The sequence below is a fragment of the Zophobas morio genome, unplaced genomic scaffold, assembly GCF_036711695.1.
Source record: "Zophobas morio isolate AGI-343-1 ecotype UQ-CSIRO unplaced genomic scaffold, CSIRO_AGI_Zmor_V1 ptg000599l, whole genome shotgun sequence".
Taxonomy (NCBI): Eukaryota; Metazoa; Arthropoda; class Insecta; order Coleoptera; family Tenebrionidae; genus Zophobas; species Zophobas morio.
The window spans coordinates 6,557-32,298 of record NW_026972702.1 but is presented as its reverse complement, the minus strand read 5'-3'; the positions used below and the strand labels follow the sequence as shown (position 1 = coordinate 32,298).

Below are 25,742 nucleotides of genomic sequence, written 5' to 3'. Positions count from 1 at the left end.
TATAAAAAAAAAGCTAATCAATCTTAATAATTTAAGCACCAGGAAGTTTAATTATGAAGTTGGTTACGTAGCGCCGTGGATTTGCTTTAATTTTTTTTTTTTTCAGAGTACAAACTAAAGATAAGAACAAAAAAAGTTAATAACAGTGATATTAGGAAACGATAAGGCGCCGGATAAATAGAAAAGTGTGCGTGTAGGGGCAAGGAATTGTAACAAACTGGAATGAAAAAAATAATATTAAAGAAGAAAGAAAAAAATCGAAAGTAGATGAAGGTGAGGGAAAAAAGATGTAAAGCAAAAAAAAACTTCTGACTGGAGAGAGAAAGCAGGAAAAAAAGAAGAGTAGAAACGCAAATCTTCGAGATATTTTGAACAATTTTGTAAATAATGGTCTCTTAAACTTTTCAAATACCATTCCCTCCTGTTGGAAGACTTATATATCGCTTGAGTAAGTAGAGGTTTTTTTTAGTTTAACAAATTATTTAAAATAACATTAAAGATACATTTTTAGCGCAGTATTTTACCGTATGTATGGCGGTTGTGCTAAGCAAATAACTTTATTTTTTAATATATAATTTTACTCGTTACTAAAGTTAATTTTTTACTTGTCATATTTCATTATTTTTTATTTATTATAATTATTTATTTTTGTACTTGATAACTTCAAAAAATAAAATTTTTTCTAAGGGCTCACCATGTATTATTGAATGCAAATTAACAAGGAATTTAGTGGAAAATGAGTCTAGAAAAATATATTACTGTTAAACGCCAAAGTAGCACTTTTCGTTTAGTATTATTCTAAAAGAGTCCTTCTCTTTAGGGGGCGCTTCCTTTTTGTAGAAAACATATATTATAAGCATTTTTTGCTTCTAGAAAAGATAAAGATGTAGCAAGTTTATTGGAAGCTAAGAGTACGCTTATAACAAATGTGTAGTTATAATTTTTATAGTCAAGTGACTTACAGAGGATTTTAAGTGGTGCAAGTGTTTTCTTACACCCTACACAATTCGGATGGTAAAAGTATTCATAGCTAAAACCATTAAAAAAGTTATCAGTGAGACGAATTATATAAAAAAAATCTTTTTATTGGCAAATACATATTTTTTAGTTGTATTCGTCTCTATCGCTAATTATATGAACGCTTATCGTATTCAACGTTAGTAGCCAATATTTGTTTAATTTATAAGGGCAACTATCCGCTTTTAATATTTTATGCAGTGTCAATAAATTTAATATTTATTTTTACGATTTAACGTTATCATTCCTAATAAAGCAATAAAAACTATTTTGTTCCCTTAATAAATAAACAAATCTTCCACTATAATAGTACTTCTTTCAAAGAAAAAATGTACAAGAACGACTATAACCGTTTCCTTTTTGCTTTTAAAACTAAAATGAAAACAAGTACACTTTATATATATATGACCGAATTTGTCAATAATTAACAACTTGCTACTGAAGGCTGGATCGCTTATTAAACATGTAAAGCATATATAATTGTATTAAAAACTTGTTTTAAACTAACTCTAGTATTTAATAGATTTTCAATTAATCACTATTACCGTTATCATCTTAAATTATAACTTATGTAAACAAAATTATGGCCTTGCTAAGGCGTGACCCCTGCAACTGCTAAACTATGGTACAAGCTGTCCACGTACCACAGCTCGTTTGTCCACCTTATCACATTTTTTTTATCGCTCTATATCCCCTTTCCAGCTGATATAACTCTCTTCCTATAACTGCGTGTAACTTATAAATTTATTTAAGGTAATAATATATACCTTATATTCGCTGCTGTAATTTTTATCAAGATTCACTTTAGGCATTATGAGCACTTCTCAACAATTTATAGAGCAAAATGAAGATAGGGATGGTATTCGGTTTTCTTGGAATGTGTGGCCCTTATCACGTATCGAAGCGCAACGCCTTATCGTCCCTGTAGGATGTCTGTTTACACCGCTTAAAGCATTTGGGGATCAAATTGATACCTCTTACTTTCCGAGAATTGATCCTATTCGGTGTACGAAAAACAGTTGTATGGCCATTTTAAACCCATATTGGTGCGCACCAGCAGTATTCAATATCTAAAAAAAATTTATTATTATATTTAAGTGAGAGTTGTTTTATCAAATCTTTTTTATATTATTTTTTGTGCAAAATATTATTGTTTTTATTTTGGTTACATAAGCCGGCAGCAAGTTGATTTTCAAAATCTGACATGGGTCTGCCCTTTTTGTTTTACGCGCAACCAATTTCCTTCAATATATGGAAATCTTTCAGAGCAAAGTTTACCTGTTGAGTTGTATCCGCAATTTACTACAATAGAGTATCGGCTACCGAGAGCTCCGCAAACACTCTTACCTCCGATTTTTCTTTTTGTGGTAGACACGGTGATAAGTGATGACTCTACAGATCATCAAACGGATTTTTCAGTATATTATATATTATTTCTTATTGTAGTGTTTACTTAGGTTTTTTTTTTGTCTATTGAGTTTATTTTTACTTAAAAAATAAAATCTTTATATAACAACAATAATAATTATTTTTTTCTGTAGGCTTTAAAGGACACACTCCTTCTTTCCTTAAGTCATATTCCTCAGAATGCTCTCGTTGGTTTAATAACATTTGGGAAGATGGTTTGTTTATTCCTTTTTAACTTTATGTTGTATGCCCTTTTTCTGGTTAGCGTACGCGCAAGCACTTTTACTTTTTCATAAAAATATAGGTGCACGTCCATGAACTAAGCAGCACCGGAGTGTGTTCACGATCTGTTGTTTTTCAAGGCACAAAAGAGTATTCCACAAAGGTGATTGAAAGTTATCTTGATTTGACCGTCCCTCAAATTTCTAGTAACCAAAATGGGGCAATTCGAGGATCAGGCCGGTATTTAATAATAAATAAAACCTAAAAAATTATAAAGGAGTATAAATAAAAGTTATTTAAATTTTTGGATTATAATTAAGAAAGGTTAATATTTTAGATTTCTTCAGCCCCTGGGACATTGCGAAATGGTATTTACATCTCTTCTCGATGAACTTCAAACTGATCCCTGGCCAGTTCCACCTCGCCACCGCCCTCTAAGATCAACAGGTTTATTTTTGTTTTTAAGAATTTATTATAAATTAAAATATACTATTACTATTTTAAAGGCTCTGCTCTCTCGGTAGCTGTGGGTTTGCTTGAAAATGCGTTTCCTAACACGGGTGCCTGCCTTATGGTATTTGTTGGTGGAGCTTGTACACAGGGGCCTGGAATGATCGTTCCTACTTCTCTTTCGGTCTTTCTACTAGAATTTATAAATTTAAACTTTTCTAATTTTTAAGGTCTTCAGTTTAATGTTTTCGCTGTAATAGGAAAAAACTCGCGCCCATCACGATATGATTCAAAAGACAAGTTCAGCCAGTTATGTTAGAAAGGCTTCTCGTGTATGTTTAAACAAATTTTTACTTTTTATAGTTTTATGCTGGTTATTTCTTCAATATTCCTCATGACACTCTTTACTTGTTATTAAATTAATTGCTTAATCTCTCTTCCTATCTTTTGCTACCTATAATATTAAGTTTGTTATTTGTAATTATTACTGAACGAATATTTGCTTAAAATTCTTTTTTAACTTTGTATACATACGCATTTTACAGTTTTATGATGGACTGGCCACGCGTATTTCAAACGTTGGCCATTCCGTGGACATTTATTCGTGTTACTATGACCAAACAGGCATATATGAGATGAAAAATTTAGTAAATAAGACCGGTGGTCATTTGGTTATTCAGTTTTAATACCGATAAATATTTGCAGTTACATTGTTTTTTTACCTTTAGATGTTAGGAGATTCATTTGCCTCCGCAATATTTAAGGAAACATATTTGCGGTCATTTTCTAAAAATGAGAAAACGAAAGAATATAATCTTAACTTTAACGCCGTTTTAGAAGTCAAAGTTATTATATATTTTTAATTATTATTTACAATAATATGTGTTAAAATGTTATTAAAATACTAGACTTCAAAGGAACTTAAAATAAATGGAGTCGTGGGTTCTTGTGTTTCTTTGTTGAAAAAAGACGCCCATGTGTCCGAAAATGTGTTTTTTTCCTTATATAGCATATCGTGTTATCCAAGTTTCTTTTATGTATAGGAAATTGGGATAGGGGGGACTTGCGCTTGGCGGCAGGGTCACATTGATCCATCTACCACACTTGCTTTTTATTTTGAGGTGGCCAACCCGCACACGCAGTCCACCCAACTCCCCTTTGGTATTATATCCTTATTTTAGTCTCTTTTTTTTTTTTGAATTCTTCTTTTATAGGCCTTATTCAGTTTACCACCCAGTATCAAGCTATGGACGGCTCTCACCGATTGCGCGTGACTACGGTCGCCCGAAAGTAACAATGTTCTCACTTATATTCATTAATGTATTATCACAATACCTATTTTACGCGGTAGTTGGTCCACTGTTCAGGCGCCCCCAAAGTTTCAGGCTGAGTCCTTTGACCAAGAGGCTGCGGCTGTGTTAATGGCTCGCGTTGCTGTGTACCGCTCAGAGGCTGATGAGTCTTTGAATACGATTCGTTGGCTCGATAGAACTCTTATCAAGCTTGTATTGAGTTAATTAAATCGATAAGGCAAGTACTTTGATAGCTTCCTTCAGTGCCAGCGGTTTGGGGACTTTATTAAAGACGATCCCAACTCGTTTGCTCTATCACCCGCGTTCCGCTTTTATCCTCAATTTATGTATCATTTGCGTCGCTCTCAGTTTTTACGAGTTTTTAACAATAGCCCTGACGAAACCTCTTTTTATAGGTATTTTATAATCCTTACAACTCAGCTCTGGTGCGTTATTTAATTTTTCAAGTTGAGTTTTTTAAGGCTTTTGATATTTATTAATATTATAGAAATAAATTAAATCGCGCCGATGTTTTTGATTCTCTGCTAATGATACAGCCCACTTTGCAAAAATATACGCTGGCCGAGGGTTGCACCCCTGTGGCTTTGGACTCCTCAGCATTATCCAAAGTTTATTTTGAAGCTTTATTTCACTTTTTTATAAGAAATATTAATTTTATTATTGATTATCTTGTTTATTTGTGCGTTAGGAATGCATACTTCTACTTGATTCTTTCTTTCATATTGTCATTTGGTACGGCAGCACCATTGCTTCTTGGCGAGCGCAAGGATACCAAAACATGCCAGAACATACCGCTTTCCGCCAGCTTTTGGAAGCTCCCGGTGTTTTATTTATATAAAAATTATTAGCGCAATGATGAAGTGTTGGGCTTACCTTGTGTTTTTTGTAAACTAAATATTCTAATTCCGAAATTTAGTGGCTGACGCGCGCGCGCTTATCTCTGATAGGTTCCCAGTCCCTCGCTTTATAGATACTGATCAGGGCGGGAGCCAAGCTAGATTTTTATTGGCAAAGGTTACAGCTATGGTAAAAGCTGAACTGTATTATCTGAATAGCTAATTTGTTTTTAAGGTCAACCCACCTACTAATCAGCAACTGTACGAAGAAGTCGATAGTTTACTAACAGAAGACGTTAGTTTGCAAGAATTTTTAAGTCATCTTAAAAAGTTGGCAGTTTCAAGTTCAACTTAAATTGTACTCTATGTATAAAAGCTTTTAAAAGTTTTTTTTGTCCATCTTCAAAACACAAACATTTTATTAAAAACCATGCCTTACAATGTTTTCTTTAAAAAATTGTTTATAAAACGTTCTATTTAGAAAATATAGTGGCTCATAATAATTGCTTACCAACAGTGTGGTGGAATGAATGCCATATCAATATAAAAAAAAAAATTAAGTTTTTAAAACACCTGAAGTGGTCTGATAAGTTTAATACATATATGTGACAGATTATTATAAGACTCCAACCTTCCTCAACAATTATAATATTATTACGTTAAAAAAGATTGAATACTTTCAAAGTTTAATAACTACAAAATTAAATAAAACATTTTGCTTCGCACCTCGAGAGTATTAACTACTAATTAATATTAGTTGTTATGTTAACTAAAAAAATTTTGTTCAATCTAATTTCCTTCGTTGCTTGCTTTTTTAAAAGTACTTCTTTTATCTACTAGAATTTAAAAACATTTACGCTGGTGACCAATTAATTCCGCTTTTTAAATAATATTTTTTACTATAAAAGATGTAAACTACTGTATAAATGGTACTTCAATCGCCAACTTAGTGTCAGACTTAAAAATTAACACAATGGAAACAAACTAGGTTAAAGTAGAATAAAAAAATCTTAAATAATAATTACTAAACACCTCTCCAAGTTGAGTTCAAAAATGAATAAACTGAGCATTTTTAGAGCTAAAAAAGTGATTAAGGGAAAGTAAACTACTAGGCGCACAGCTTGCCCTTTCGCTTTCTGACGCCATTTTAATTGAGCCTACATACTCACCATTCATATAATTCCAAGCGACCGACTTTTAACGTACCGCTTTTATCCAGAAGGAAAAATAGAGAGCACTTTAAGGTTTTCTAAATTTCTTATGAAGTTTTTTTATTATATAAAAGGTTTAAAAGAAAAATTAGTTAGCAAATCTTATTCGGATAATATTAATTCCATATAACAACTTGAAGAAAATAGTTTACTGTTTACAAAGCGATCTAAAGAAATATGCTCAAGAGAAATACACTTTAGGAAAAATATCTGAATTATTGCTTAAAAACAATTGTAAGATAAAAAATCGACTGTAAACAGGACTCGTGTTCTAAAGTATCTATAATATAGATACAACTAAAACAAATAGGAAATTTGCCCTCACTACGCTTTCCATTCTCTAAAAATGTTTTCGTGGTAATTTATAAGCCTTGATATACATCCCAGCCTTAGGGCTACAGTTTTTAATTTAACAATTCAGACTACATTTTATATAGTTTATTTGATATTTTTTTATGCGAAGTAGTAAAGGTTTCTCTTGAGTAACGGAACCCCAGACGCATACACATAATCGTTATGATGGCTAAGTGATGTACCATGAGCTCATAATTTATTAAAACAGCTAATTTTTATGGCATAAGTTGCGTTTTATTATTATTATTATTACCTACATACTACAGACAGACCTTATAAGAGGGCCTAATATACTGCTTAATCTGATCTAAGCGGGCACGAATGTCCATCTCCCCCCCGAAGGGGTTTATATCATCATGACTCCTGGAAAAACTGAAAAAGCGGAAAATATCGGACCCGGACTCCCGCCATTCGGCTAATGTGTGGAAGACCACTAAAAACCACCATCGGGGGAGGCAACGCCCCCACCACTGCCAGCCAGGTTTCCCGACTCTGAGCAACTCACCCAATTTTTTTGTTTCTTGGTGCTCGATCGGGTCTTAAATGAAAACACCGAATTTACGAGCTCTCAACAGGGTGATATATTGTATACAGTTAGCTTTACGCTTGCGTTAAAGTAATCTCCTATATATATATCCTCACCCACTGTTTTTTCTCTTAACTTAATATCATCTGATGCAAGCTAAAAGGTTTTAAAATTAATTATTTACGTTGTAGGCGGGTGTACTGCAAGGAACGTGTTGCGTTAGTGGTGCCATCTTAAAATTTTTAAAAACTTTAAATAACTGTTTGGTCGATGAGGAAGCGTTTAGGTGGGAAGAAAACCGCCTACAGTCCCTCTTTGAAAGAAAAGAAGAAGTTTTTTCAAGACTCTTCGGAGCTATTTGTCAATACTGCTTTCGTGGATCCGTTAACTATCAGATTTACTTACTCTAAAATTAGACCACAATTTTCAGATGGTATGGAGGTTCTTTCTTTAATATTATTATTATTATAATAGTGGATTCTTCAGTCTTTTAGTTTATAATAATCCCTTACTGCTTTACCAACTTTACAGTTTATCAACTGTTATTAAACCTATAGTTCTACGGGCTACGGCAGGCTATAGTATAAACTAATTATTTCCTTTTTATGCCATATATCCCGTAGGTAAGTTGGTTATGGATACTATACTTTTAGTGAAAACAGGCAAACTTGATGTGGAAGATATACCAATAATAACAGTTTACAAAGATGAAGGAAACTTTCTTTATTCCCTTAACAACCGAAGATTGTATGTATTTAAAGAGTTAAAAAAGCAAGGTTTTACTTTAACTTAGTATACATATAGATACTATAGAATAAGTTTTTTGCTTATATAGGTTGTATTGATAAAGTAAAGATTAGAATAAAGGATATACCAAAAACAATTCGACTTAAAAATAAATATACACCAGAAAATTGTTTGTTGAATGCAAAAATGATAGGACGAGAAGTGCCTATTAGCGACAGCTACCAAATAAAATAGATCAACATTTTTTGATTTAAAAACTTTATTGTAACGCCCTACAACTTTATAATCAGAGACTGCGGGACATATGCCTAAGTTTATTGGATATAATATAATTTAAAGTTGCAGATTTATCTTTACTAAGTTCAAGTTATTTAATATAAGGAATTTCGTAACAGGTTCCTTTTTTTGAACTTAATTGATTTTTATGAAAATAAATAGTTAGAAGAGTATGAGAAATTGACTTTTCTTCTTATTAATGGTTTGTGCAGATACACGGTGAAATTGTGCGCAGACTACTTATTTTGCAATTGTATAATATCATTGCATATTTCCAATTCAGCTTCCACAAAACTACTCATCATATATAAATATATACTTGAAGAGGTGCGCCGGCATTGTATATATAATATTAAGTAAAACATTTACTCAAAAAATTTTTAAGTGTTTGGGAAAATTCGGTTATATAAATCCGCATTAATTAGACGTGTCAAAATTAATTGCTATACTGGAGGATGTGGCACTATCGTTAACTACTGTTGGCCCTCGCTCGTGCTGTGAGAGGAGCTTATAAAAGACAGAAAGTCATTTGAGGTTAACAACGGGCCCAGACATATTTTAGTTAAACAGTGGTAAGACTTTAAACCTCAGAGCTCTGTAGGCATGGCAACTGCTTACTAATACTTTTAAAGGTGCTTTTGATAATTATAAAAATAACTAGTAGACTTACATTGATAAGATTTGTTTTTTTTTAAAAAGGCGAGTAAGCTGACTTTTCTAAGACGGAAAAAAACTGTTATACTTTAATAACAAATAATAAACCATTGTGTAAAGTTGTGAGAATTAATAGGTAACCCTATTCGTTATCTGTAAAGTCTTGGAATAAAACAAATAGGGCATAAAAACTTTACCGAGAAGTCACTTCCGTAATTTTAAAGGTGAACAACAAAGCCTTATCCACTTAACTTATTAAGGGAAAACTACTACTTGAGTTTTTTATAAAGCTACCCCCTTATATAAGATATATACTAAGTTAGAGGTACAGCTGGGGCTTATTTTCTTTTTATCTATACCTGCTTATACACTAAACAGTAAAGGAGTTTGTGGTGATTTAGTAAAAATTCTCGTGTATGTTTAATACTTTTTAAACTACCCACAATAATGTAAAGGACTTGGTTAAACAAAGCAATCTTATATAATTTTTGGACTGGTTACTATTGACCAGCGAAACCTATGTTTTCTAGTCGTCTACTATACGGTGAATTGTATCAAACAGTAATGTTAAACAGCAGGTTTTCCCAAACTTACTTTATTAAAAGTAAAGTGAACTTACAATAATTATATGTTTCTTAGAAATTCTGTGCTATAATTTTTTATATTACACTCCAGTAGACTTTTCAAAGTTTTTATAAAAGATAGCGTAAAAATGCTTAGTTATTATTTTTGTAAAAAAACTTAAAAGCTGTACGGGAGTTCCTATTTAAAAAACAGTCCAGGGTAGCTAAACGGTTTTCGATTTAGTACGAGCATATGATACTTACTCAAATCTAAAATACTATTAAAAAATTAAAAGTCAAGTTGATATAGTATGCTACACTATTATTTTTAATTTAAAATTTTTTTCCCATTTAATTTATAGGTTTTTAAGTCTAAAAGCCGATTGTTATGATTTATGAATAAAAATTAAAACTTAAAACATTTTAAGGCTAAAGTTTAGCTTCTGAACGTGCTTTCATAATATATCTTTAGGTAAATTAAGAAGTAGGAATACTGCGTCAATTTAGCTTTTTTGTAGGTGTAGTATTGCGCTTTAGCAGTTATAATATCTTAATTTGGTTATATGATCCGAGAAGTTTAATAAATACAAAGGGTATTTATTTTAAAAAGAAAAAGTTGAGGAGGGTTAATGGTATCTCAACAGAAAATAAACTTTTCTATTTACTGTAAACATCTAAATAACAAACAAACTTGCAGGAAACCTACGATATTTACTTTATTCTGATTGCTTTATCTAATTTTGAGAGTTTATGCTTATCACCTGATCATTTGCTAAATTTTTTTTTTCATTCACCCAAGTGTTTAACCTGAGAGTTGGTATACTTTTCTCAATCTCGATTGGAGGATTAATATATAATTTTTGGAGGCCTATTCTTTTTTTTGCCGATCTTTAAAAAGGCTTACTTTTGAATAGGGGACTACAATAGAGAATATAAAAAAAGAAATATATTGGTAAACAAAAGTATGGAAAAGCATCAATAGTTAAACAGTTATACTATAAAAATTTTTGTGTAACAAAAACCTGCATATAGATTATTATATCTTTATAATGGCCTATAACTATATTATTTTACGTAAGCAATTGTATCTATTAAAAAAGATTTATAAAAAACGATTTAGCTTAACGTGTTAGGTAAAGTTTGCATCATTTTTATAATAGCAATAACTAAACCAACAAAGAGCGGATAACACTTAAGCTTTTAATCCGGAATTGATGCAAGTATTCGAGAGAAGAGAGCGGTATTATGCGAACTAATAGCGTATTAGAAAAGCTGATAAAATATTAATATCAGAGATCATCTAAAGAATAAGGATAGCTATTCTTTACTCATAGATAATGGCCGAGGGTGGGGGGGGGGGGGGGGGGGTGGCGCTCTCAAGCACATTCTTACCATACTCTATGTTGCTTTTTGCCACCAGATTACTATCGCTTAGGTCTCCTATATTTGGTATACCATCGAGGACTGTAGGTTATTATCGTAGATAGTAATTTGTTAGAGTGAGTGCTCAAAGCGTTTTATTGCGTTTTTTCAATCAATTCTGTGGTATATTCAATCTTAGAGTCTCGGAGCAAACGCGAGTTCCTTATAAACCACGAGGTGTAGGTACACAGCCGAAGAAAATTATTTTGTAGGATGTGTATCCTATTTAACTGATTCCTAGAAGAGCGGATTCACAAAGAAGACGCTTATGTGAGTAAAGGTCTTAAAATGCATATATAGAAGCAGCTTATTACTAAGATTTAACTTGCTCTATTTACAAAGTAAGGGCTGTAAGACGTCACTCTAGTTTCTGATTCTTATTTTGTTAGTTAAGTAGTCTAAGTGAGCGTCCCACTTGGATCTATGGTCAATAACTACTTCAAGATACTTATAGCCCTGCTAGCACCAGAGGAGACCTCTATCAGACAATCGTACATTGTCCCCTGACGATCTTCCTTCTAGCGAGATCGGTAAGGCCTTGCATTTTGTCGGGTTAGTTAAAGATAACGGAATGCAAAGCAACTCCAAATGTTTTAAGTATGATTGCATATTTCTATGGTCAACAGGGCTGATTTAGAAATTGTGTAGATCGCAGTGCCATCCGCACACCGTGCAAGGGGAACAGTGCTGACAGTTGAGATATCAGAAGTGAAGATAAAAACAGCAGAGGTGACAAAAGGGATCCCTGTGGGACACCTGCAGAAAGAGAGTACGAATCGAGGTTAAGGTTTCTACTTTGACTTTAAAAATTTATCTTTTAAAAAGGACACTATTACTTGAATCGGTTACGAAGAAATATTATAGTTTACCATTTTCAAAATGACGGAGGAAAAGAGGAGGAGCAATTAGTTTATTGTCCCGTACAGGATATACCTTCTGGAAAGAAATAAAAATTGTATGAAACGTGGGACAAGCAGAAACAAGTGTTGTGACACAATCACGGGGCACTCAATCGAAAAGACACGTGGTATGAGAACGTTATTTGTCAGAGTGAACTCCAAAACTGCCTTTCATGTGTCTGCATAATCTTCAAGCATTCAGGTTGTCTTCCCAGTACTTCGATATCATAACTCGACTTTATGTAGGAAATGAGCACGTCACTTTTTTCCTTGCTGGTCGACGCTACTAGGCAGTCATCAACGTATAAAAGGTGTAGAAGAGGAGTGTCCTATTGTGTACATTCAATAGTCGCTATGGTCCTGGATGAAGTCGGAGTTAAGGAGGTCTTCGTGCATTGTCGCGTTCCATCTCAATCTAGATTGCTTCAGTCCAAGTACTGAGTTGAGGAGACGCGCACAGTTATATCCTTTCGCCAGGTTAGCACCCTCAGGAAGGTACCATTAACATTGAAAAACTTGCATGTTTAATCTTGCTGCCAGACATAGTAGTATCCATACAAATAATGTTGTCGTTTAGGCTAAAAGTATGTAGATCGTCTCCGTATATTTGCATGTATTCTTAGCACAGATGCGGCCCTTGCATCGATCACTGGTGCCATCAGCATTATTTTTCACTTGGAAGGCCCACTTGCAGCCAATTTTCTTGAGTCTAGCTATGAGAGAAGCAGGTTTCCAAGTTCGGTTTTTTTATGATAACCAAATTCATGCTGAATGAACTTTATCCATTGACCTTAAACCGTGCCATCCAGGGTTTCGCGATATGTTCTGGGTTCTGGTACCTCCCTGGCATGTGTAGTAAGGGCATAGGATAAAAACGCAAAATTATAGGTGCATTAGTATCCTCAAGTTTGGTTTGTTTGTCCACACTCTCGAGTACACTAGCTTGACTTGAGGCAATTCGTCTACTTCAGTGTTTCAAACCCACAGTTGTACTTGGAATTGAACTTTCAAAAGGTATAGTAGTTTCGGCGGATGCGTTTCCATCTATTTCAGGATGAATATTGACCGTAGTTGGGGCATATCCCGGGTTTGTCGGAGGAGGGGGACATCGGTTCATCTTAGGTACATCCTCAGCGCTGAGTTTTGGTACTGTGTCTGATTCCTGTATATCCCGCAAACGTACAACACTTGCCTTGTCAAGTGTTACTGATCATGTAGGAACAGAATCCTGGTTTGCGGGTAAATCCAGTGCATTTTTGTATACAACGGACTTAACAAAGGTTAAATCTCCGTTGCTTAGTATTGTAGAAGCTTTGGGGTCCCAAGTTTAAAAGCAGTATCCCTCCGGATCCAGATCGATGAAAAACCCTTTTATGCTTCTATCTCCAAGATTTCCACGTGGAGTACAATTCTACATGTAAGCTCGCTTTAAAAAGGCGAAAACTCCTCATGTTCGGTTTTCGTGAACTTATTAATTGATAAGTAGTAGAGTGGGCGTTACGACCTGTACTTAGAAAATCTTATTTTGCGAACAGTATGATAGAGCTTTCCCCTGGAGGTACTTCGGTTGACCAGAACCATATAACAAAGCTCCCATCATGTTAAATGCTGCCTGTATGTTTCTTTCAGCATTCCATAGCGCTGTAGGGTATGGTGTGGATTATATGCAACAGTGATACTTTTAGAGATTAATCGGTCAACAAGCCCTGGTGATAAAATTCCTTTGCATAGTCGCAGTGTAAAGTTACCTTAACGTTTTAATTGGGACGTATTACACCGTTGATGTTACTAGGTATACTCTTAAAAGCATCACTCTTTGTCTCCGAGGGTACCAAGAAAACTCCTTGTAAAAGCACTGACAAAAGACAATGCATGCCAATAACCACCCTACGCTGCAGAAGTAAATGGTCCTACAATGTCAAAGTACACTATTTCATAAACCCATGTAGCTTTTAACCAGTTTTCTTGAGCAAAGTTCAGTCGTCATCCCTTAGCTTTTTGGCAATACTCACAGACAGTAGCTTCATAGGTGTCGGTGTTATTAAAATTTTCAGCGGTATTGTTCTTGAAACGCTCATCAGCAAACGCTTCAAAGTATGCCCGAGGCGCCCAACCAAAGAGCCAAGGGAACTTCTGTATGTGCATAACTAATGATATTACTCTCCAGATCACACTATCGCCGCTTATGGTTCCTATGCTCTTTATGCTTAAGGAGAGAAATTTCTCGTATTTTTCGCAAGAAGCACACAGTTGGCAGTCCGCTGGGGAGTGTCCTGACCTCGCAAGAACTCTTTGAGAAACTCCGTTACAGACCCAGAACACGCCATTGGATCTTCCTTTTCTCATTCTCTCCTTTATCTCGCGTCTTGTCCCCGCCGCAAGCACAGTATTCACATTGTCAACCTAAATAGCGATTCTAAGTTAATTATCTAGGATCACCGTATCAGCACCCTAAAAAGAAGGTTTAGAGTGAGAAAATATATATCAATGACCTTGGAGTATTCCCCGGGTAAACCGCTAAATATAAGCGACCAATGTGTTCTCGTCACTAATAAAGCCCACATTGCACAATGTAGAATACTATGATGCCATCACTTTGTTCGCGTAGTCCTGTCCACTTGGATATTCTGAGAGACAAGAAGTACAGTTTGTGCTTGAGGTAGGATCGAATCGAGTCGATTTGCTTTCACACTGTAAAGAGGCGATTCCCACGCTATAGGGGGGCATCGGTGGTAAGTACGTAGCTAATAGCCTGATCACCAAAAGAGAGCCTAAGGGGGCTGGTAGCACGGGCATATTGTTTTGCAGGCACCGAAATGTCAGCTGTATTGGGCTCAATCCTTTGCAAACCCAATCGCATTCATTTACACTGGGGGTCAGTGCAAGGACCCTTACCCTCCAGGTTTGGAGCTATCAAGTTTATCCAAGTTTGTATATGACAAAAATTCGGCAGAGTTCCGGCGGAAAAGTTGAAAGAAAGGGCTTCCAGAGCGTAAGTCTACAGAGACAAGGGCTGCTGGGGCGTAGAACTTTAAGAGAAGCAGGGACTTGAGAAAGGAGGTGGGCCTAAAAATTATTTTTTAAATTATTTAAAAAACTATTATTATGCGGCACGGTAAATTATATACTAAATAAAAGAGTAAATATTGCTTATAATAATATTTATGTTACAAATTGAATGTATATTAATCAAAGGGGTCTTTTTGGAACACCATAAAAATATACCTTCGCGTCCTTTCTGGGCGTTGAAAAACTTGTCTTTCCGGTATGTTTTCTTGTTTAAATAATTTTACTTGGTTTCTTTCATTATTTTTATTGCACTTACACGTGAGCATCCGAAGAGCATTTTTTTTAGATTTGTTTGTACATTTTTCTAATAAAGCGAAGTTATGTTACTCATAATTATTTATTACTCCTTCAAGTTTTTTTTATTATTTAATTTTTTTATTAGCTTGGAGGCTATTTTACTTTTCGTTATTATTTTCTGTATCGCTTAACTCACACTTTTAGCAGTTGACTTGTAATAAGTTTTCCACTTTTTATTAAGTATTTTTATAATTTTTATAAATAACCAATCAGAAACTTGAGGCAAAATCCTTTTAACTGAGGTTGGGCCCGGCGCTTTTTGCTCTTCCCTTTAGAAAATATTGTCATTTTAATATTTCCTTACAAGTATTGCCGAGTTTCCAACTTTTTAATATTCTTCCTATATTTTACTAGTGATATACTCGATGAGGGTTTTCTTTGTTGCTCGGGGGTTCACTACAAAATTTTACGTTATATGAATGATTCTGCGCTCATAACGAAATGAAAGAAGACTTTAATTAATCTAATAAGAATAAATGCTATTTGTTGAGTTAACCGGATACTTTAACGCCTTCTTTTGCTGGTGTTGATAGTAGTAAAAATGAGTTCAACTCGTCTTTACCTACTGCTTAAAATACTTTGAGCAACCCGGAGACTTCGCCTTCTACTGTTATAAGTATAGAAAGTCCATCGGGAACTTCTGATACTTATATTACGGCCAAAAAAAACACTAAAAAATGGAGATTCGCAGTGGATACTAAGCTTCATCGAGCTCATATCACGCAGACTTGTTTTTGGTTGTACTATTTTTTAATGTACGACTTGTGAAAGCCGAAATTATTAAATTAAATTAATTGTTTACATTATTATACTTGTACTTCGCCCTATAAATAAGTCATTCACTTCAAAACAGTATTTTTAGTATTCATTGTACCGTCGAAACGTCACCATATCTCTTTAATACTGATAGCAGTTTAATATTGGCATTATAAAGTTCAGACTATTGCAAGTATCTATTCCTTCTTGCTGCTCTCCCCTTGTACTATATCTCTACTATAAAGTCTTTGGTGTTTAACTATGCACTTATTTATTTAGTGAATTTAACTTGAAATAATAGCAGAAGCTCTTCATTCTTGACTTTATCATATAGTGAAGCAGCAGTAACTTCAACTCCATAAGCTTATATTAAAGTTGAGTTCAACTGAATAATTTATAGGACTGGTTTGCTACGGGCTTGATTTTTAATTTTAAGTAAAAAGTAACTTATGTGAGCACAGAACTCCTGAGTACAGTCTTCGCTAGAGATCGCTAAGTAGTAACCCTATTCGAGTGGGTACTATCCTTCAGTGGCTATCCCCTGTTATATTTTAAAAAGGTTAGAAACTATATAAATTGGGACAAGATCCAAGCAATGAATCTTATTTTCTCCAATTAAAAACAGATATTTCCGACTTGCTTGAGTAGATGAAACCTTATAAAATGCAAGTAAACAACTTTTTCGCCAATCCGGTATATTATAAAACATGTCCACAACTTATTCTCCAATTAATTTTTGTAAAAAACATACTTTTTAGATTAGAAGGTTATTTGTATGCTATAATGAGTTTTGAGATTTTGAGTTAGAAATTTGTTCTAGTTCATCAGCATAGATGATATAACATAAAAGTCTCTCCTTATTACTTTAATACCGTATAAGTTATGCATGGATCTAAGGATAACAACCTCTTTGTTTCTGAGGAGGTAGTATAAAGTTTTTTTTAAACTTCTTTAATGGTACGAACCAGTAAAAGATTTAGGAAGTTACTATTATAGTCTTTTTTCAGGAGTCTTTCGTAGAAATTTTCAGTAAGAAGCCATAAATTCTCTTAAAGCACATAAATCTTATTCCCGCGAGTTAAAGTAGTAATAAGATTTTTTATAGTACTAGGGGGGGGGGGGAGCGCACGGTTAATAAAGATATAAGTTGAGTTCCTTTTCAGTAGTTGTATGAACCATTCTATAATTATATAAATTTAGAAAGGAAATGGAACTGTCCTGGTTTATCTCCAAAGTCCAGTTTAGCTTAGTACAATGTGGCATATGGCTGATAGAGTCCGTAAGTTGAACTTCCTTTGTTACCCATATGAGTCTGTATCATCCATATATTTCTTTGATATAACTTTATATAAGGAGAGAATTTATAAAACTTTAAAGCTTCATAATACATCGAATATGAAGTAACGAAGGCTGAGGGCAGCGGTATTACCCATGGGATTCCCGTTTAGTTCTTAGTATAACATAACATTAAAGACATTATTATATAATAAAAGATGGATCGCTTCATAGTATCTACAAAAAAATTTTGGCCTGGAGACTCTTTTAGAAAGAATTCTACAGAAATCCATAAATTTTCTATTGGAATACTTGTATAAAGCGATTCTATATCTAGTGAACAATAATGTCTTTACTTTCTAGTTTGATATCTTTTAATAAAGCTAAAAGGTTCTCAGAATTCTTTATAGAAACTTTTTTCTTGCCCAGTCCTCTTGCCGATTTTGGATGTGGCTGTGCGCCTATACTTTTTACTAGGGATTTGCTATAAATAACTTATTTTCATGTTTTATTACTACAACGAAAACTTTAATCACTACTCTATTTTAATGTATAAACTAAGACTAAATCAATACTCTTCATATATATCTGTCTTACTCAGTTAACTTATATATATTAATTTTTATTTTTTACTATATTACTTTATTTACTTATATATATTGCTTAACATGTCTCTTGTTTCTTCTGGTAAAGATCCCGCAGCTTACATCACTGAGATAGTAGCCATAAATGAAAAGCTATAAAAAGAATTAAAAATAGCGCAAAAGAGAATTAACGAGCTAGAATCTGTTCCCTTTACAGCTATTAGCAAAAACAAGCTAAATGCTATTTCAATCTCTTGCAAACCTGCTCCTTTACCCAATGCCTGCTCAGATTCATTTTCTGCTTCTATCTTACAAAGCAAAAGCACCGATACAAACGGATTACCGCCTTTACTGGGTGATTTAACTACTCAAAACTTAAACACTCAGTTTTCCAATCGACCACACCCCACAGAACAGAAAACTCAACATATTAACTGCGAAAAACTTTCCGGAGACAAGGAAAATGTTTCACCCGAAAATATTCGTGAGAAACTACGTTGGCCAGGTGTAGTCCCTATTACGTATAAGAAACGTGACCAATTTTCTTCTAAAAATATCCTTATTGCTGTCTTCCTCTAATAATTTTCAACAGGCCCAGAAAATTATTATTAGAAAGTAATTACGAGTTTTACAGTTTATCGGTTTCCTGAGGATAGACTTTTAAAAGTGGTACTGAAAGTAATTTTTCCCCCGAACTTGACAGTAGCGCGGTTGAGGAAGATTTACGCAGTCAAGGTTTTCATCCACTAAAGATTGTTCGTCTGAAAGTTATTGGAAAGAACGAAAAGCTCTTCTTTTAGTACTCGTACAGTTGCCAAAATCCGAAGGCTCGATATACAAAATAACTTCAGTTCGTCATCTTTAAATTTCGTTTGAAGGACTTAAGAATTCAAAAGTAATTGACCAGTGCCACCGCTGTTAACTTTTTGGCCGTAATTATACCTTCTGTACCTCTGCCTCTAAGTGTATCAAATGTGGAAGCAACCATGAAAATGGTAGCTGCACGAAGATGCCTGATGTCCCTCCGAATAGCGCTAACTGTCAAGGCAAGCACACCATTGAGTGTCGATGTTGCCCTTATCACCCAAGAAGTTCTCAAATGCGCACCTCAACAAATCACAACAGAGTCAAACTCCCAGGCAATTAACGGCACACCTTCCAAGAATGCTGCTCAAAATAAAGAACTTTTTTCTCAGAAAGTATTCACTAGTCAACAAGAAGAGTTACGCCATTGCCGTTAACATGAAGCCAAAGTCAAAGGACTATGAACATCATTTAAATAATATAAAAACGACAATTTTAGCAACAAGAATGTTATATGATCTTCTTCTGAACTCTTTATGTTAACCTCTCAATGTCAGCTAAATATGCTCGCATGTTATTTTGGAACGCGGAGGGTCTTCTGTGCAAAAGAGAAGAATTTTAACACTTTCGTAATAGTCAGAAATTTGATAATTCTTTAAAAAGTGAGAATCATCTAAAATCAGGACACCTTATAACTTTTTCCAATTACGAGCTTTACTGACATGACAGAACCTACTTGAGAAAAAAGGGGAAGCAGTCATTATAATTAAAAAGCAGATAGCTCATTCGTTTTACACCGCAAGCCAACTTAAAACTTATTGAAGCAGTGACTATCAGATCAATCTTTATGGCCAAGGGAAGATGGTTATCGTTCCCGCATGCAAGTCTCCGGGACTGCTTTTGTTACCTAAAGAACGGGTCAGTATTTTTAACCAACGTGTAACTGGAATTCTTTCCAGGGATTTAAATTGCAAATATCCTTCTTGGAATAGTAAAGTGGGAAACCCTAATGGATTAAACTGTACAACTACGCTGAAAAAAGAGGCTTTCTTGTTTCCGGTCTTTTAGATCAGACACACATATTTACAAAAGGGGTCTCAGATGTACTTGGTATTGCCATTATAAAAAAACATAACGAAATGACTCAAACTTAACCACGCTAGTGGATCTCTCCTCGGACCTTTTCCCCGTGCTTTACGAAATTGGCCTTCAGAGTTTAACCCTTTGAAATATTAACAGAGGTATAAGGACTGGAATAAATTTAAAGTGATTAAGGAAGCCAACAAGGACAATCCAAATAGGGGTTTTTTCAGGCCTCCCTAGGGTTGAGGTTGGCTGTGACAGGAGTTTTGAGGGTTTGAATGTTCTACTGAAAATGTCGTTACAAACACTCTCTCATAGCTTGTTGGTCAACCTCTGCGGATAAAAATTATTGAGACAGGTCTCATTATCAATAAAATATTTTTATAGTTAGCGAAAGTCTATAAATCTATTCATATACTATAAGATTTCAAACTATTTTTACAATTCTATTCGGAAAGTAATATAAACATCATTATTACTCAATAAAGCTTATATTAAAAATAACCATAAAGCTAAACTTTTGTAATGTATCTTTAATCATCCACAAAAACCAAAGGTTTTTACATCTTTTATTTACATCTTTTATGGATAAAGTTAGAAGTAGGTAAATTATTTAATCTTAGTTATAGGGTTTCAAAAATCTGATTCCTGTAACCTCAGTGAACTTTTCTTTTTAGTTTTGAAAGGGACTTCTTCTTAGTACTTTAGGTGTATTACACTTTTACGAAACAACTATATAATGTAAGCTACACTAACACCTATAGTTTCACTTGACCTCCTCGAAGGTTCAGCTTAAGTCCTTATTTATTTAACATAATATCTTGTTTTACTAATAATTTGAGGTTATAAATTAGATGTTATAAAAAAGAATTTTTTTGAAATATAAATATGCAAACAATACTAAATTTTATCAGTTATTAAAAATTTGGAAGGTAACGTCAGTTTGTTTTGCTGTTAGTGCACCTGCAAAATATAGACTTTGTACGATAAACTATATAGCTATAAAAGATTTTGTAAAAGAGATAAATATAAGGCCTCGACGGAAGTGTAATAAAGCCAAAGAGTAAAGAGTACTAAATAGCAAGGAACACTTGAAGTGCTAAGACAAAAAGTAATTATAAAAACTGTAATGCAGTCAAGTAAATTATTTGTACTACTACAATAGATATACCAACAAAAGTATGTAAAACGGTTCACTTGGTTGCAAAATCTACCTTAAAAGATTTTATAGTTTGAAGTATATATAAAATAAATATCTGATAACATAGTATGTAATGAACAAAAGGTAGAGATAACATTTATTTTAAGTTCAAAAAACACACAAAAGGGCCCTAAAACAAAAGTATACCAAATTCCAATTCATCACAGTTTAACATTAACCCAGACCAAAAATAAAGAAAGCCATCAACCATTAGGAAAAACGAAAAGTAATAAAATTTATGGATTTTCCACAAAAAAATACTTTTTAGTTTTATCAACAACTTTTTTTTAAAGGCCAAGATCTACTTAAAAATATAAAAATTTCTCGTATAAAATCTACAGGTGGCCTGCGACGGGCATCAAACAATATATATAGAAATTCTCCTAAAGTAAAAGAGCCAGAACTTTTGTATTTCTTCTATTATTTTATGTAGTCTAACTAGATTGCCAATAGGGCCCATATCAGGAGCTACTCTCAGAATGCAATAATCAACTTTATGACTTCTGTCCTCAGACCTCTTATGCCGTGCCCTAACGTCTCCTCTTGTTTATCCACGGTAATGCTATCAACCCTTTTTTTTTTAGTATTTAATTACCGCCTTACAGCACGGATTCAAAATTTGAATTTTTGAGGGTAATATGTTTATTAGGTATCTCTAATAATCTACTGCTAAGATATGTATGGTATATACATATTCCTTTTAATAAAACAGATGGTTCGCCATATTTTTTTGCACTTTCTTCTCTTCTTTCTTTTCGGTTTTTACAGGGTCTTTAGTGTTTTAGATTTACGTTTGGTCTAGAGGGCCAGTGATATTATAAAGGTTATAGTTTTAGTGTAGAAAGCTAAAACAAAGACTAAACTTCTAGAGGGCGTTATAGCTGAAGTTAAAAAAATAGCTTAGTAGTCTAGAGTGCTTACTTATATAGTTATAATTCTAGCATCATACTCCAAAACTAATAATGAAAAGTATCAATTCGAAATAAGCTAAAAAAATATCCTAATTATTCTACGTAGCTAAAGAAAATTCTTGATGAAATTAGCTAAGTAGTGTCTAACTACTGTAGCTTTGAGCTAAATCTTACTATTCACTTGTGGAGTTAGTTGTGGATAATAAAAGAGTACTTATTATCATAAATGGCAGCAGTTTAGCTTAGTACTTATCAGAGAAAGTAGAATAATAGTATTGTTTCCTTTACTAATGCAAACTAAAGTAGCAACCCCTCCTTCCATTTTTATGGGTAATAGTACTGTTTATGCCTTTTGGAGGGTTTTTTTTTGCATAAATTCATCTTATATGCTTTATTAAGTTACCCCAACTCGAGTCCTGCTTTACTCATTCGAGTTCAATCCAAGAGAGTCTTATACTCTTCCAAAGTGAAAGAACTTACTTAAAAACTTCAACTTCAATAGGTCGATACTAGTAATAATCTCACCAACTAGGAAGTAATCTCGGTTTCTAACTTTTGCCCTAGTCAAAATCGAGACTCTGCTACCTGTTTCTGAATCTTCTTTGTGTTGTAGTAATCTCGTACTTAATTCTGAGTACCGACAAGTGGTCTATAGATGTGGACAGTGATCTCTAAATTTCTTTAAGTTCAGTGAGGTGGAAGTCCTTGAGCTTTATCTTTATCTTTCTGCATTGATAGCTACCTCTAACAGATTTATTTGCATCCATTCAAGGTGCTTACCTTGTGCTTGAGGCCTTTGCGTTCTCTAACTAGACTTGTTTTGTTAGAGTTTTGACCATGTTGCTTTAAAGTTAAGTAACACACAAAGAGATAACAACTCTTTCACTTAATTTGAGGCTTCGCGTTGACTGCTCTAACCTCCCTTTCGAGAAGCAGTTCTAACCCTAATTTACTTAGAAAGACCATGAGAATTCCTTGTTGAACACTTTTGTGTGCACATGCTAAGTTACTTAGTTAAGATCGTGTTCGTGCAAGTAAGTGCGATTATTTTTAACTAGGAAGTATCCTTGATTGTTGTCGTTATAATTTTTAAGTAAAGTTTCTTGAGTGCTGTTACCTACTAAAAATACTAAATATTATTAAACTTTTTTATTATTATTTAAAACTGGTATTATCTAGTATATTTAAACACCAGAATCGCTTGTATAGGAAATAGGTGCTTTTCTCTCGTGCCTCGTTGCACTCGCTCTACCGGTGCGGGTATTTTATCTTAAGTTTTGAATCTTTTTATCTCATTTTTAGCGCAGGAGGTGCAAGCCATCCTTTTTTATAGCTGCGACCACAGCGAGGCTGGCGTCAGTTATCCTTTAAAGATCCATTCATGGCAGCTGTGCAGGCTGGTGCTTTTCAATGGTAGCATTAGGCGCTTTTTTGGTGCCTTTGACCGTTTTCTTGAACCTAACTGATGAGCCTACGCGATTTCACTGTACATGCTTTAACGGTGCAACGATTGCTTTTTGTCGCCAGGGCGTTATCGTAAAGTGGTCAAAAAAGATTGGCCCTATATATAAAATTAGCGCTCAACTTAGGCGTTAGTCCCAACGAATTTCCGATGGTTTAGGTTACTCAATGGGTTGCCATCCGGAGGGTGGAATGCTGTGGGCAAGTAAACTTAACTTCAACTGGTCATGTATAACTCTACTCTGCAAAGGGAGTCAGAACGTGGGTCAATAAAAACTGAAACAATCTACTTGATATCAACTATGACACTAACGGCTAATTAACAGTGAAATTCAATGCAGAGTGGTTATGGTAACTTACTTATTAGAGTTCTGTGTTGTGAGGTCTCTGCAGTACTTAGGAGAGTTCTACAGTTGTAATAACTAGCTAAATCAATCAATCAAATTTATGTTAGGGACGCACGGGTCGAAAGACCTGCTCTTAAAACTGATAAAAAACTCTAGGTTGGGTAAAAGAGCTTCGGGCAGGTTAAATCTTACCTGTATCTTAGGTTTTAACATTAAGGTTGAAAACGTATTGTTCACTAACGAGACTTGGTCCTAAACGGTTAAATCTAAGATGACCTTTATAGCTAACCCTAATAATAAACACAAAAACAGATCACAAATGTTTCAGTTTATTAGGACAGCTTCGCTTTGGTACTAACGTTGCCTTCCGGAGCAGGTCTTTGTAATATGCGGAGGAAGAGCATGGAAATCCTTGGCTGAAACCCTGGTGGACAGAGTTAAGTTGCTATGTCAAGGTCTTGTTAAGTGCAATTAGGTGCGGTTATAAGCAAACATGAAACCTGGTTTAGCATTGAGCGATGATAGCTACGATTGTTTGCCTCCTTCAAGACCGTCGGCGACTAATTCTCCTTGTGGCTTGGGTTCGTCCCTTGTCTCAGTGGACTTGGTCGCCGAGGTGTAACTCCACTATAGTAGTGTGTGTTACTAGTCTTAGCTACTAGTACTATACATATAAGGCCACCATATTGATTTATTTATTTTGTACGGTGTTAATTTTAACTGCTAAATTTCTCCGAGAGAAGAAGCTAGTTGAAACCTAGCCAACACCTTATTTAAGTCTTTAGTTCAGTGGTATTTACCCTTAAGAATCAAAAACTTTAACCTGCTATCTTTCTACGGGAATAAGCACTGTTTTTGACACTTTGGACGTGTTACTAACGAATTAAGTCGTTTAAAATCCCGTATAAGTGATAAAATCTAATTAATTCTTTTTCGATGTGTGCTATTTCTCTCCTGCACGTAGCATCTTGTGTATCAGCGCAGGAACTAGTGTCGCGTCCTCCATTGACTGCGACCACAGCGAGGTACGCGTCGGCGACCCTTAAAAGATTCAGTTTTGGCAGCTGTGTAGTTTGGGCTATTAGAGGTAGCACTAGGCTTCTTTTGAGGCTATTGACTGTTAGCAATTCTCGGTGCTGGTGTACACTCTTTTAACGGAGGGAATATTGCTTTTTGTCGCTAAGCCATTATCGTCAAGCGGTTAGAAAAAATCATCCCTATATAAAAAGTGTCTACCATGAAAGGTATTTTTTTAGTCTTCAAGAAGGTTTTAATCTAGTGTTGCTTTCGGGGGCTATCCACAGATGAAATGGAATGCAAATGTAGGCTTATCTGCAGTGGGTTAGTCACCCTCAACTGTTCGGCAGCGCATGGCGGCTGTTCCTGGAAGCTCTCTGTTTGTTAATTCTCATTTATAGCAAGTTATGGCAGTATCGGATTTAATATTCGGCTCCTTTATGGAATTACAAACTAATGGACCGTGATTCTTTTACCTTCCTGCGGTGTGCTTAAGCTCAGGACTGTACGTTACTCTGGAAAGCTGTAATATCTTTACTGGTCGTATCGAAAGATAGACCTTTAAAATTGGTAAAACCTTAATGTTAGCTTGACTTCTTTGGCAGAGGTAATCTTCTTTGCGTCAAGGAGCGTACGTGATGGTTATGCGCATACCTTGCGCCTGGTGCCTTCGTGTCCAGTGATTAGCACAGTATAGCTCTTTTGAACAACCTTAAGAGCGTATTGACTCTTAATTAGTAAAGGCTAATTAACCTTGAACTTTTTAGAATAACGACGCAGTGTGGTATTCTGGCATTGACTTCTGAAGCTATTTATTCTTAGACGTAGTGAACGAAGAGCCTTTTGAGCCTTTATTGAAACATTAGCAATATTGGCTAAGTTGCCAGAATAAAACACTGTCGGCGCAAGTTACAAAGACAAAAGCAAACTTTGTGGTTGCTCTGGCGATGAGCGGTGGCTAATAATAGTAGCCTCGTTGCTAGGTCAATGGTGTGTTTCGCCATTTGGTTTATGTATCCAGTGATAGGTCAAGTAACCTT

The 25,742-nt window shown here is 34.6% G+C and overlaps 1 protein-coding gene and 2 long non-coding RNA genes across 5 annotated transcripts; all 3 read left to right on the top strand.

Moving 5' to 3' along the window:
* Positions 1–1,687: 1,687 nt before the first annotated feature.
* LOC135121480 (protein transport protein Sec23A-like) lies at positions 1,688–5,654 on the top strand. 2 transcript variants are annotated; one of them, XM_064045795.1, is made up of 19 exons: positions 1,688–1,770; positions 1,826–2,063; positions 2,192–2,435; positions 2,559–2,639; positions 2,729–2,886; positions 2,984–3,093; positions 3,153–3,280; positions 3,357–3,428; positions 3,642–3,767; positions 3,825–3,941; positions 4,005–4,085; positions 4,140–4,257; positions 4,311–4,386; positions 4,448–4,572; positions 4,627–4,804; positions 4,897–5,017; positions 5,098–5,230; positions 5,326–5,423; positions 5,481–5,654. In XM_064045795.1, the coding sequence occupies exons 2-19, from the start codon at positions 1,831–1,833 to the stop codon at positions 5,598–5,600; spliced, it is 2,319 nt and encodes a 772-aa protein (XP_063901865.1). In that variant the 5' UTR covers positions 1,688–1,770; positions 1,826–1,830; the 3' UTR covers positions 5,601–5,654. The 2 variants fall into 2 exon arrangements, with proteins under 2 accessions (XP_063901865.1, XP_063901864.1); XM_064045794.1 differs by having other exon boundaries at positions 4,448–4,601; positions 4,653–4,804.
* A 5,694-nt stretch (positions 5,655–11,348) lies between these two features.
* Positions 11,349–14,002, top strand: LOC135121499 (uncharacterized). The gene is made up of 3 exons (XR_010279006.1): positions 11,349–11,528; positions 11,647–11,767; positions 11,824–14,002. It is a non-coding gene; the product is annotated as an uncharacterized LOC135121499 (long non-coding RNA).
* A 26-nt stretch (positions 14,003–14,028) lies between these two features.
* On the top strand, positions 14,029–15,692 carry LOC135121498 (uncharacterized). Of its 2 annotated transcripts, XR_010279005.1 has the most exons (6): positions 14,029–14,406; positions 14,474–14,799; positions 14,851–14,957; positions 15,093–15,162; positions 15,477–15,505; positions 15,618–15,692. It is a non-coding gene; the product is annotated as an uncharacterized LOC135121498 (long non-coding RNA). The 2 variants fall into 2 exon arrangements; XR_010279004.1 differs by having other exon boundaries at positions 14,029–14,799.
* Positions 15,693–25,742: the final 10,050 nt, after the last annotated feature.